A 14,466-nucleotide genomic window follows, 5' to 3' on the forward strand; every position below is an offset into this window, starting at 1 on the left:
GAATGGGAATGAATGGCTTCCTTAACTCCAAAGACTTAAACCTATCTTCCCACACTCATTTGAACTGAAATGTGAGCAAAAAATAAGCAAAACTTAATGAGTATGATATAATCATAAGTATGATATAATCCATGATGATGAGGAATGGAATAATAATCAATAAAGATAAAAAAATTTAATATAATATAAAAACTATCAAATATACGTAAATCATTTTGAAAATTTCACAGAAGATAAAAATGTTCTTAGACTGAACCATTTGACTGAGAACTCAACCTCCTTGATGAACGCCTCAGTGGAGTTTGTGTTGTTACCTTCAGCTTTGGATTTTTTCTTGGTTTAGTTTCTGTCTTGATATTCCCATTCTCATTGTTATTTGTTTTGCCTTTTGCTTTCTGTTGTGCTTTTTTGGAATTGGAAATTTTGGGTTTTTGTACAGCTACTTTGTCTTTAATTTTGGCCTGTTTCTTCTTCAGCTGATCTTCTTTTTTAATATGGCTATTTCTCTTCTTGGATGTTCCTTTTGCTTCATCGTCAGCATCATTTTTCCGTTTTTTGTCACCCCCTCTTCGTGAGGAAGAACCTGTAAAGTAAATAAATGTAGTACACTGTTAGAAACTTGTAAAGAAAATAAATGAACATTGTTAGAAACTTTAATACTGTACATGTCAGCCTCATTTTAAATTTCCTTCATACACTATTAGTGTGCATTACTGTTTAAAGATCAGATGACACTTTACAACAATAACAAGTTTTCATTTTTTAACACATTCATTATCCAAAGTGATGTAGTAATACGAAACCAAGTTGCAATAAATGGAAAACTTGAGAACATAACAAAATGTGTGAAATCTGGGAGAGCTCCTTTCATGATTTTTTAAAACTGAAAGAAAACTCCCTCTTAACAAACAACGCAGTAATTAAGTAAATTAGTTATTATGCAACTAAGTCTAATGTAAATAAATATTAAAAAAAGAATGACTGTGTATACAATTAACAGAGCAAATTCCAGTCTTATTCCTTGACACAGTCTAAATATGGCATTTAAATGTCAAAATATGATTCTCAAACTATAAGTAATCTTGATTATAATAGATTGAGCTTCGGGCAGGTGATCCCGGTAGATACATTTAGTGCTATTACAGACTACGCATCAAATGCTAAGCAGCACACCTAACTAGCAAAAAACACATAATATGAGAGAAGAGACTTAACCAGAAGAAATTACCCCTGACCCTATTAATATTGTTTTTTACCAGAATATTGGAATTACATATATTAAAATCCATATGGCTCCATTATTTAATGGAATTTTATTGTAAATAACCACAATTTTACTGTAAATGAACATGAAAGTTAGATATTGTTCGTAACGCCCATATATTTATAACAGTGATAAAATTAATGCAACCTGTTTTAAGGTTATTTGTCCTTCCTTTACTAGAACAATATTCTCTGGTGTGGATGTCAGCTTCTGCCAGAGATTTATCTCTTGGATAGGGTGGTTCATGGTACTTTAGTACGTTTCTGGTTTTTAGTTATGATGGTATCTTGTTTGTAAATTTTTCATAAATTGTATTTTGTCAGAGATCTTTCGTATTTACAATTGGTCCCTGTTCCCCTTTTTCTGCCGAAGGCAACCAGATTCATTGAACAGCAGAACCAATATGCATTAATTTTGTCTTGCTGTCAAACTTCTCAGTACATACAATGGTGCTGTGGAACAGCGTCCCTGAGGATGTCATGCAAGTAGGACTTCAAAAGCTTAAACAAAGATGCAATGTATTGTGTATTACCCTAATACAATTCTTCTACTATTTTAATAATTTACTTACATTTTTATTTATTTACAGTATTTATTTGTTAATTTATCTGTTTTTCATTATATTATCTCCTATCTTATTATTTCTCATTACCTTCTGTTACTTCTTTCAAATGAACACCATATTCTTTGGAAGCTTGAATTTCAAGACAATAGCCCCTCTGGGCTTGTTCCATATGAATAGGGTTCATCTTCTGAATAATAATAATAATTGATTACTAAACCATATTACCTTGGAAGTTTCAAGATTAAAATTGAACATTAAATAGTCAACAGTCCTTTGAGACAATTTTGATTTCAAAAACACAATACTAGACCTAAGCATAATTCAAATTCAATAGGCGCCCAAACTGTAATTATTATGTACTGTACCTATAAATCTACAGCCTACTTGAATAACAAAAAACACCTGTAAATATTGAGTGTCTAGTATTTAAAACATCTCCTACAGTAGACTCCAACATAGTAACAATTTTATCCCTTTGTAGCATACCTATTTTAGTACCTTCATATTTAGCAGTAAATGTAATCTTTCATTTTGGTCTCAATTTTTAAATACTGTATGCAATTTGTTAGCTTTATCAAATACTGACAATGGTAAATTCAGACAAAGGTAACGATATCTCAGAAAATAACATACTGTACAAGAGATAACATACCTTTAGGTACTAATTTCCCAGGTTCACCAGAAAACCATATTGTGCGTTTGTTGCTGTCCACTAAGTTCTTCATGCCATCCTGATTATAACACTGTAGCCATTCCTATAAAAGAAAATAAAGTTAAATTTTACATTAAGCAAGACTAAATGTATATTCGATATAAGTTAATATACAGTGCAGTACATAGTTTGAATCATTAATTTAAATGTCTACAGAAACCATGAGTTCAAACAAAGAGAATGGTAAACATATAAACAAAGATTTACCTCAGCCTCACCCAGGTGTGGATTGAATTAATAATCAGTATACAAAACTTCATTAAAATAAAAGGTGCACACCAACAAAGATTTGATAGTTAAGAAAGCTAAACAACATTTTTAAAACAGTTTTCAAACCTTCACTAAACTGCAGTGGTATTTCATACATTTAAATGATTATATCAATTAGTACATACACTAATTTATTTCTTATGAGTGTTCCAACTCATTCTGGCTTGATACACTATGTCAGCCAAAAAAATTCTTGTGTATGTCATACATTCACTTGACAGTACAGACAAAAGAGAATGTTCATTTATCCAAATTTTCTCCTAAATTTATAATTAATAAAAAATACTACAAGGGTCTGATGACTGAGTGTGTATGGTGTATGAGTCAGAAGCTTTAGGCAAATGTATCCCAAGAGAAAACTGCAGGGGATTTAGTAGCATTAGCCTCTAACCCAAAATACAGTAGCCTGGTGCCTTTATAGCGAAAGTACAATATTATATGAAAATTTATGTCACCGAGCACAAGAAACCCTCTGATACATGACTGGTATAAATTTTCAAATTTTTCTGCATGTGAACTGGATTTTGTACGAACTCCATTCGGCAATATGTAAGAAAAAGAGAATTACCCTGAAAGCAGCATATTCCTCTTCATCTGCATCGTGATCCACATTGTATCCTTTTCCACCTCCTTCTAAGTTTATGACTTCCTTGGGCACAATATGGCATAAATCAAGAATGTCTGGTAGTATGTCCTTGTCATTCTGGTTATTTGTGACCTGGTTATCTTCCACTTTAACCTTCCACTCTTTGCTTTGCTGTAATTTGTTTGTATACCATTGGCTGAATGGCTTCAATTCTTCTAAAACATCCCTTGCTCGGTCAAATGGGCGGACCCCACACCTTAAAAAAAAAAATGGATGATAGAATAATAGCATTTGCCACAGATAATCATAACCACAGATTTTGTAACAAACATGGATACTGAAATATAAACTTTGTAACAAAGTATGTGACATTACAAAACCAGTTTCTCATTAACCATGAAATATGTATATGGTAAGTTTAAAATTATGTACTCAATAAATGCAATATCAAGTACTTTATTACCTGCATTCTGGCACACACAAAAAAAAGAATGTAGAATGAAATGCACTAATGAAACAACCAGAAATAGTTGAAATTAAGAAACCAAAGAATCACAAATTTCTCTTTCTCTTGATAAAGTTTTTTTCAAGGGAGTTATCAGTAATTACAAGTTAAAAATCAACCACAATAATCATAAGACTAAAGTAACTTGGTTGTTCCATTAAAGTACTCTGTAAGGCATAGTAAAAGGAAAGGGCAATAAGCTTAGCACAAAGTCATTGATAATTACTACTCTGCATAATATAAGACCTCTTAACAATAAGGAGCACCAAATAAAAACTAACTGATAAGTTGTTTAATCTCAAACAAATTAAGATTACGTAATTCTGGAGACATACAATGTGGTACAATAGTAAGAATTACGAAGTGGAAAGAACAGTGATAAAAATTGACAAATGAAAACTGGACTACAAATTGACCAGATTTCTTGCAATAATTAAGGTATCAACAAGTTTCAACAACAACAAAATATATCAATTTCAACAAGATAATCAGCTATTACTTGAGTAGTTGTATTTATACAATATTGTGTGTAACATGAATACAATGAAACTGAAACACTTTTCAATTACAGCACCTATCATATGTAAGCTGAGACAGACATACCTAAACAAGCTAAAGTTTGGCCACGCAGAACCAGGCAAGTACTATACTGAGATATGGTTAAGTACTGTACAAACAAGTTTAGTAAACAACATTAACCCTACATACCACCAATCTCACAAGCTTGCACTCGGTAAAAGAACACTTATGGAGAATAACAAAAATACTAATTCCATAATAACTGGAAATTAAAGGAGACTGGTAACTGCACAAAAGATCATAATCATGAAACTTTAAAGCTGAGAAATTTTTAATTAACTTGAAACCATTAAAAACAGCAACAATTTTGAAAGCTGCTAAACTTCAGGGTTGCAGAAAAAGTTGAGTTGAGGAAAAACTTCACTGTAAAAAAATAAATGAAAACAAATACTCAGCAACTCCATCAGAAGAATGTAATAAAAGCCATCTTCCAAATACACACTTAATAAAGTCATAAATACATAAGGGAGACATTAAAGTGAATGAAGATGATGATGGCATAAAGTAAATGTTCCAAGGCATTTCCTGAAAGAAAGACTGCTGAATTCTGTATTTACCCTCAACAGTGAAGAGTACAGGGACCATGCACACTAGAAGGATTCAAAGTATTGAATAATACAAGTTAATGTGACTAAATATTTCTTCATTCAGTGAAAATAAGGCAGTGGAGTATATGATTAATGGGTTCAGGATGTGAAAAATTACATTAAAATGCAATTACTGTACACATGAAGTACAAAAATCTTGAGGTTTTACAATGGTACTACATACATTTCAATAAGTATAAAATATTAAACACTAAAACCAGGTTAACTGAAAATTCAACATACCTATACAGAATTTCTGCTCGTAAGTAGTTTCCAATGCCGTTGAAGAATTTTTGATTAAGCATCGCTTCACATATGGGTTTATTAAATGCAGCTGAACTTAGGTTTGACATGATATGTTCACGGAAGCTTTCATACTCCCACATAGGATCTGGACCACGCTCAGGGCTCCAATCAGCCCCAACTTCCCATCGACCAAAACGACGATAGTCAACAAAACTTAGAACCATGGGTTTATCCCCACTGTTGGTGAAGAACCTACAGGAATAAAACAAGTACCTTGAGTATTAGTATACTGTAACTTGACAAGATACTTGGAAAAAACACAATGGAGTATTCATTTCTTTGAATTACAACAAAATAACAAGGAAACTACTATAGGGCTGCTTCAGGATATTCATGGAACAGTATTACATATAAGGATTGGACAGTATCAAAACAAAAAATGATTCAATTATATAACTACTATAAGGTTAAAAAAAATATTTGGAGAACTAAATTCTTTGTAAAAGAAAAAATCCACAACTGATTAAAATAAAATGAGACTCCATTTCAGAATTAAAATGAAAAAATTTCTCCCCATTCCCAAAACACTGCAAAGCTAAAGAAGCAGCTTCAGCTGGTCATTAGTTCACTAAATGCCACCCAAAAAATAAGGAATGACAAGTATGAGAGATTTATTCTTATTGCCACAAAAATTTTATTATGTGCATGACACACTAATCCACACAAGTAAGGGGAGAAGCATGACAACGCCAAAACATGATTGTAAGTATAATCGATGACAAAAAAAAAAAAAAAAAAAAAATTTACTTGACACATATCAAGGAATTTAACTTAGCGATGTACTTTGCTGTCTTACCTTAGATGAGCATGCTTAGGTAAATCGGCTACAGATGTAAATTTGAATGACCCAGACATTCCAAACCGGAATAGAATATCTATCCATTTAGCATTTTTCTTGTCCTCTTCACCTTCGGTTAAGGTCACCTTCAACTCCTTGCCTCGTGCAACAGCAGAGATATGATACTTTTCAAAATCCCATTCCACATCTGGGTTTTTTGTAGATACTTCTGACTTGACCACACGACCTCCATAACTCCTACCTTTGCTAACTGTGTTGATGAATAAAGAGGCTAAAAATATTTCAGGGCCTTCTGGCATTGTGCTCAGCTGTCTCTTACCAAAGATAATTTACCTGAAAATAAAAATGACACATTCAGTTTGGGGTACTGTATAAGATAAAAAGTTTTTAAGGACCTAAAGAAGTATGAAAACTCACAAGTTACCTGAATTTCAAATAACTTCAGAATTTTAAAAACCCAATACACAGTGCCTGTCCTCATATTTTATCTTATAAGGTTGTCTCAGCAGTACAAATGAATTACATTTCTTTATTCAACTTAGGTTCACTCGATTACACTCTTGATTCAACTAAGGTTACTATAACACAAGGTTTTATATGAAGATGAAACACAGCTTACTATGTATTTACGGTAATATTCAGGACCAGGCTTCTATATCAAAATGAAACACAGTTTACAAAGTATTTGCAGCCAATGTAAAACTATCTTCTTCTTTTTTTGTACAAAAATCACAACTGATTATTAATAACACCAATACTGGGAGAGGTTCATTTTCAAGATATTTTCTCTTGTTTGCTTTTTTAAGTACGTACTGTACTTCTTTTTGCTGTGATACCATAGCCTCAGCCAACTGTGACACCGCACATGTATGTGTCCCTAACATAATAAAGTATGTTTTCCAAAGCACTCCTTTCATGTTGTCCTACATAATTTTGTTCATTCCTATATTTGTTATATTACAAGTGTGAAAGTTAAAGTAGGCATCATGACACTTTTAGAAGTTTCATCCCAGTTTTTGACACATTCAAAAATCATGTGTAAAAACTCTGTTCAAAGTTAATAATATGTATTTATCGTCACATTCATTTCTGACATGCTCAGTTATAGGATATTTTATAGAAATCATTAATTATAAAGGAACCCTAGTGGGAATGCAGTGAATTTTTACTGTAATGATAGCCCCTCAAACATGAGCACCAAGTTTAGTACCAGCCCAAGGAGCATGAACAATGAAACTCAAACAAAGATGGTAAATTTTTCAGTAAAAGAAAATTTGCAGCAGATTTTGCATGCTTTTTGTGTTAGCCACTGACAAATCTATGTATTAAAGAAAATTAAGAAAATTTAAGAACAAAGAAAAATTCTATATCAAGAACTGGTATAAAAGAATAAAAAATACCATGACAATATATCTATATCTAGTCATGTTACTCTGGATGTTTTGGGGAAGGTGGGAGCATACTATTTCTAGCCTAAGGTTGGAATTTGTCAAAATGGGTCTTGAGAGCCAGGGTGAAAATCATTTCAGAATCTTGTATCATTACAGTTCTGCTGGTCTTCCTCCACGTGTAGGAACATCACTACTGACTACCATGACACAGGATTATCACTTCTAACTCTATGTGTCAGGTAAGGTTAGGAGGTACATAATCCTACAGTTTTGGGGTCCAAATTCACTGCATTACCTAACTTCAAGATCAGTACACAGATTTATTAAATATTTATTGTATCATGGAAAACAAAGAAAATATGAGTGGTTTACCAGTTTACAGAATCAGATTGTAAAGCAACAGAGGGAATAAATAGTAATAACATGCCTTAAGGCACCCATGGAATTCTAAGAAAATTGTAAATCTCTACTTCTGTATGCAGATAAACTGCTCATTTTTTTTTTTTCAGACTTATCAAAAAGTGGCTGCTGAGGAGCAAGAGCCTGTGCCAGGTTCCTACTTGGATCCTGGTTCCTGAGCGCTCACTCCACAAACACAGTGGCTGGTACATTACACTATTTGCTGCTTACATGAACCAAGAGGTGCAGATCTTTATTCCATTTGATTTTTTTTACAAGATCTGCGTCTGTAAGTAGATAAAATGTCCATTTTCTTTTTAGCAAATATACTGCTGTTTGCAGATCTATCGAGAGAAGAAGTTGAAAATATGAAAGAAAACTTAAACAACCACAGCAAGTAGGGAATTTGGACCCCTAATTTGTAGGATTACCAGTTAGGACCAGGCAGCCTAGGTCAAGTTGCTGTACCTAGTTAGCTACTCACTGATTCTCCATTCATTTACATGAGGCTACTGTCACCAATCAAATAGTAGAGTAGCCAAAGTCCTGCTTTCCGCTGTGTCCCCCGTTATTGCTAGATAGTAGGTAGCCTACAGCTACCAATGACAACCACTAGCTAGGTATAGCTACCTAGCTACTAGTAGCTACTAGCTCGGCTACTTGTTAGCAAAAACCTAAGGCAAGTAAAGTTTATCTAGACGAGGAGATTAATACATTCATCCAATACCTAGCTAGTATAACGTCTCCATTCCTGCAATATTAATAGGTATGCACACTAACAATCTATTTACCCCATCTATACATTTGCGGATACTCAATAAACTGCATGCAAGGAACAAGCTAGCTATGCGTTGCCTACCTAATATACCTACTACTAGTAGTATAGTATTATTACTTAATACAATTCCCTTCTTACCAATCCAATGATAAATTACGAGATTAAAGATGCTGTTCTCCGTGGGAGACAAATATGGATGGATGTCATACAATAATTTACAAGAAAATAATAACTCAAAATACACTTACGTAGAGTAGTAGTACCAAACATCGGCCACTTTTACGACTTCGTTACGCATTTCCCCATTGGGCGCCTTCTGGCGTCGGGTTACCTTGCATAACTTGCATAAATGTAAACAAACTTCATCTTCTTGTCTCTTTAACCAAGGAATTTATGCTGAAACCTTGTTATGAGATGGAAATAGCACTCTACATGTAATAAAATCAGTTCAGTTTGAGAATGAAAAACTGTGTGGCTAAATTGAGTTAATATGATACACGAAGTAGCACTTGTAAAAAGTCATTTAAATATTATATTAAATTTGACTCAACATTATTGGTTAATAAAGTGATATTACCGAAAAATCAAATGCATTTCTTTGTTGAATTTACAAATAATATATCGACAAGGTAAACTGGTGTAAGGACAACGCTTATTCATAATTTTCTCTGTACATAATTCATCATTCGCGTTGTTCTCACTTCCCCCTGAGAAAGCATTCAGCGGGCTTTCCGTCAGTGTATAAAGCTTATATAAACCACATATTGTGTACTTTTATATTTTGTATTTTATGTCTCTCAAGAAACACAAATCGGGTCTCGCCGACCCACTTTTACTCTCTCGCGGGTCGGTGACCACATTTCCGTCCGCATGCTGTATATTTATATTTCCCTGGACTGTAATAAAAATTAGTACACTTCTACCTGCCTCTTTGTCAACCTCTTACAACTGGTGACCTCCCTCCCGTTTGGACGGTGACCCCAAGCGGTTTTGGCTCAGCATTAAGGGACTCACTACCGCCGCTCACCTTCAGAGATCTTTAACGGACTCATACGGCGCCTCAGTATAGATCTCTGAAAGCTCCTACCGTGGAAAAAAACCAACGCCTCTAACGGACTAAATACGGCATACCTGCCCAAGGTGTGTTCAGGCGTTTCCTCAAACGGTTTGGCCCGCCATTCACGACTCTGTCGACCCGTTTTTGTGAGAGAGGACAATGGGCGCAAAACAGTACCTCGCGGGAAACCTCGCGGGTAAACCGGGCCTCCCCCGCCCCAGCGACGGACTCTGACACAGCGGCCGCTCAAGCTGTCAAATTGCCCCCCTTCACAACGGCTGACCCGTTTTCCTGGTTCTTCCGAGCCGAAGGGCAATTCCGGATAGCGCCTCCAAACCAAAGGCTCACCAAAAAAAAAAAAGTGCTGCAGGCTGACCTCGTCGCAGCGGCTCTCCCGACAGAGGTGCTCGGCCGAATATCTAACTGGCTGGACCGGTCGAGCACGAATCGGACTTGTCACGCTCGACGAGATAAAAGAAAGGCTCTTGACAGCCTATTCCGTGCCTATCGCTGAAAGGGCCGCCCGCGCCCTCGACTTAGTCGCGAACCCCCATGCGCGGCGCCGACACCCAAGATGCCTGGGAACACTGTGATGGGCCTCGCCCGTCTGCCCGAAATAGGCCCCGACGGAAAAAAGGTAGAGATCAGCCTGAGCCGCGAAATATTCCTGCGGCAACTCGAGCCGGACGTCCGAAAGCAGCTGACCGACGCGTACATCCTAGAGGACGACGAACTACTAGGAAAGGCAAAGAAGCTGACGTTGTCAAACAATGCCGCGAAGCTCGCCGCCCCCCCCCAGCCCCCCCGATCCTCCGTGTGCCTGGCCGCAGAGAAGGAAGAAGACGACGACGACCCAACGCAAGAGATTGGCGCCGTATCCCAAGGGAAGTCCTCCCACACGCAGCGAGGTGAAAACTCCTGGTGCCGCTTCCACCGGAGGTTCGGGAGATTCGCCAGGAGGTGCGAAAGCCCTGCACCTTCCAACAGTCAAAAAACGACGAGGGCAAAAAAAACCAAGGCCGCCCGTGGCAACGGCCGCGTCGGAACCACACACCGTAGGGTTCTACGTCCGCGACGCGATCTCCGGCCGGAGGAGGATGTTGGTAGATACGGGGGCAATGCACTCGATATTCCCGCCGTCAGGAAAAAGACCGTTAGCCGCGAGCCCGACAAAACAACCTCCCTCGTCGCCGCAAACGGGACCCCCATCCGTTCCTACGGCACGAAGCCCCTCGAGATATCCATCTTGGGGCGAAACTACGTCTGGGAATTCACAATCGCGGACGTCAGGATCCCGCTACTGGGGGGCAGATTTCCTGGCGCAGAACGGCCTCCTGGTGGACGTGGGCGCAAACGCCTCCTCGACACGGGGACATGCCTTTCCCTTCCACTAGCAGCAGGCCCGGGCGCCCCTACAATTTGTACCATCGCCCCCCACAAATACGGCAACCTCCTGCAGGAGTTCCCCGAAGTCTTCAAGCCGGAACTTCGTCAGGCGGCAGGGACGCCGCCCAAGCACGGGATATTCCACCACATAGCCACCACAGGCCCCCCGACACACAGCGAAGTTCCGACGACTCCCTCCAGGCCGCCTCCAGGAGGCGAAGCAGGCGTTCTCGGAGATGGAACGGAATCGGGCATCTGCAAGAAAGCATCGAGCCCTTGGGCGTCGCCCCTGCACATGGTACAGAACCTGACGGCAACTGGAGGCCCTGCGGAGACTACAGAAGACTCAACCTCGTTACAATCCCCGACCAATACCCCTGCCAAACATGCAGGATTTGACAGGGGCCCTGCATGGGGCGAAGGTCTTCACAAAAATGGACCTCTTAAAATCCTATTTCCAGGTTCCAGTGCACCCCGAGGATGTCCCCAAGACTGCCATCATCACGCCTTTTGGCTCCTTCGTGTTCCATTACTCAACCTTCGGCCTGAGGAATGCCGGCGCCACCTTCCAGCGCCTGATGGACAGCATCCTGGGGGACCTGCCTTCTGCGTCTGCTACGTCGACGATATCTTGATTTTTTCCAGGTCCTTGGAGGAGCACCTACATCACGTCCGAGCGGTCCTGAAGCGCCTGCAGGAAAACGGGCTGGTCGTCCGTTTCGACAAATGCACCTTCGGCGCCGAGAAGGTGGACTTCCTCGGACACGAGATCTCCGCGACGGGCGTGCCGCCCCTCTTGGCCCTCGAAGGTAGGCGTGGTGCAGAAGTTTCCCAACCACCAACCACGGTCAAGTCCCTGCAGGAGTTCATCGGAATGGTCAATTACTACCGCCGATTCATCCCTCCGCCGCCCGCACCATGTCTCCTCTAACACAGGTCCTGAAAGGGAAACCAAAGGCCCTAACGTGGGAGGCCGAACAAGAGAAGGCTTTCAACGAGACGAAGAGGGCCCTCGCCAGAGCGGCGACATTATGCCACCAAGACCCTGACTGCACCTTTACGCCTCACCACCGACGCCAGCAACGTCGCCTGCGGGGCTGTCCTCGAGCAGTGGTCCAGGGCGAGCCCCAGCCACTCGCCTTCTACAGCAAAAAACTATCAGCCGCCGAGACGAGGTACAGCACGTTCGACCGCGAACTCCTGGCAGTGTACCAAGCAGTGCGACATTTCCGCTACCTCCTCGAGGGCTCCCCCTTTACGATCAGGACGGACCACCTCCCTTTGGTACACGCCTTCACCAAGGCGGGCGACGCTTGGTCAGCGAGACAACAGAGGCACCTAGCAGCCATCGCAGAGTTCGGTTGCACCATCCAGTACGTGCCTGGCGAGAAGAACCCCGTGGCAGACGCCCCCCTATCGAGGATAGAAATCAAACGCCGTGCGTCTCGGGGTCGACTACGAAGACCTCGCCCGGGAACAGGCTGCCGACCCGGAAACTGCCGCATACCGCACTGCTATCACCGCCCTCAAGTGGGAAGACGTGCCTTTCGGACCCGCAGGCATGACGCTCCTCTGCGACATCAGCAGGGCCGCCCGCGCGCCCGCTGATCCCAGCCTCCCGAAGGAAAGCCGTGTTCGACGTCATACACGGACTCTCGCACCCCTCGGGCCGGACGACGGTGCGCCTCCTGACGGAGAAGTTCGTCTGGCATGGAATTCGGAAGGACTCCCTCGAGTGGGCCAGGACCTGCGTGCCTTGCCAAACTAGCAAAATCAGTCGGCACACGGAATCAGGCGTGGGGAAATTCCCGCAGTCCGAAAAGAAACGAAAGATTCGGCCACATCCACATAGACGTCGTTGGCCCCCTGCCCCCGTCGGAAGGCGCCAGGTACCTCCTGACGGTAATCGATCGCTCCACCAGATGGCCCGAGGCAACGCCGATGTCGGAGGCGACCACGAAAGCATGTGCCGAAGCACTCCTCGCCAGCTGGATCAGTCGATTCGGAGTGCCAGAACGAAATCACGACAGACCGCGGACCAGTTTTCCTGTCGGAGTTGTGGACTGCCCTGGCCCGCCTAATGGGAACGTCGCTACATGCCACCACCGCCTACAACCCAGCAGCTAACGGCATGGTGGAGAGAGTCCACCGTTCGATCAAGGCTTCCCTGATGGCGCGCTGCACCGACGAAAATTGGAAGAGCCAACTACCGTGGGTCCTCCTCGGTCTCAGGACGGCCGCCCCGCGGGCAAACGGCGAAGCATCACCCGCGGAGAAGGTATACGGGGAGCCATTAACAGTCCCTGGCGAGTTCTTCCCGACCAATGCCGACGACGCTGACGTCTCCATCGCCAGGCTTCGGGAATCCGCCGGGAAGTTCACGCCCTGCGTCAAAACCTTCTCCGACAGAACCAAACGTTTCCTCCCGAAGGCCCTATCATCGTGCAAGCACGTCTTCGTCAGGGACGACGCCCGCCGCCCGCCTCTAACGAGACCCTACCGCGGTCCCTTCCGCGTCCTAAGACGCACTGACAAGGCATATCTCTTATCCATCAACGGTCGCGAGGACTGGGTCACAATCGATCGCCTGAAACCAGCCTTCATCATGGACGAGGACCTCGCAGACGCGGATTCCACAGGGCGCCTCAATCTTCCTCGGAAAAAAGCGACTCCTTCGATCGCCAAACCTCCTAGCCGTAGCCGCGGCCGCCCCTCGAAAGACGGTCGAACCCCCCGAGGATCACCTCAGGGGAGGCATCCCGTCCCCGGAAAACCCCGAGGATCTACCACAACACTAATATCACGCACCCGAGGGCGCCTCCGCCGTCCAGCTCGCTTCCGCGAGTGACTACCCGAAGTACAAAGAAGTCAGCCAACAATCATACCTAATTATTGTCTTAGGGGGGGAGTATTTGTAAGGACAACGCTTATTTCATAATTTTTCTCTGTACATAATTCATCATTCGCGTTGTTCTCACTTCCCCCTGAGAAAGCATTCAGCGGGCTTTCCGTCAGTGTATAAAGCTTATATAACCACATATTGTGTACTTTTATATTTTGTATTTTATGTCTCTCAAGAAACACAAATCGGGTCTCGCCGACCCACTTTTACTCTCTCGCGGGTCGGTGACCACATTTCCGTCGCATGCTGTATATTTATATTTCCCTGGACTGTAATAAAAATTAGTACACTTCTACCTGCCTCTTTGTCAACCTCTTACACTGGAAAGATAATGCAGATAGGTCAGATAATTAGCAATTCTATATTAAACCAAGAATTTG

The 14,466-nt window shown here is 41.5% G+C and overlaps 1 protein-coding gene across 1 annotated transcript; it reads right to left on the reverse strand.

The window, feature by feature from the left end:
* Nucleotides 1–162: 162 nt before the first annotated feature.
* Nucleotides 163–9,133, reverse strand: LOC135201427 (endonuclease 8-like 1). Its single transcript, XM_064230342.1, has 6 exons — nt 8,990–9,133; nt 6,171–6,506; nt 5,312–5,566; nt 3,380–3,653; nt 2,482–2,584; nt 163–583 (listed from the first exon to the last, which is right to left on the reverse strand). Exons 2-6 carry the CDS (start codon nt 6,470–6,472, stop codon nt 246–248), a joined length of 1,272 nt encoding a protein of 423 aa, XP_064086412.1. The 5' UTR covers nt 6,473–6,506; nt 8,990–9,133; the 3' UTR covers nt 163–245.
* Between the last annotated feature and the right edge of the window lie 5,333 nt (nt 9,134–14,466).

This window comes from Macrobrachium nipponense, chromosome 28 (genome assembly GCF_015104395.2).
Source record: "Macrobrachium nipponense isolate FS-2020 chromosome 28, ASM1510439v2, whole genome shotgun sequence".
NCBI classification, from domain to species: Eukaryota; Metazoa; Arthropoda; class Malacostraca; order Decapoda; family Palaemonidae; genus Macrobrachium; species Macrobrachium nipponense.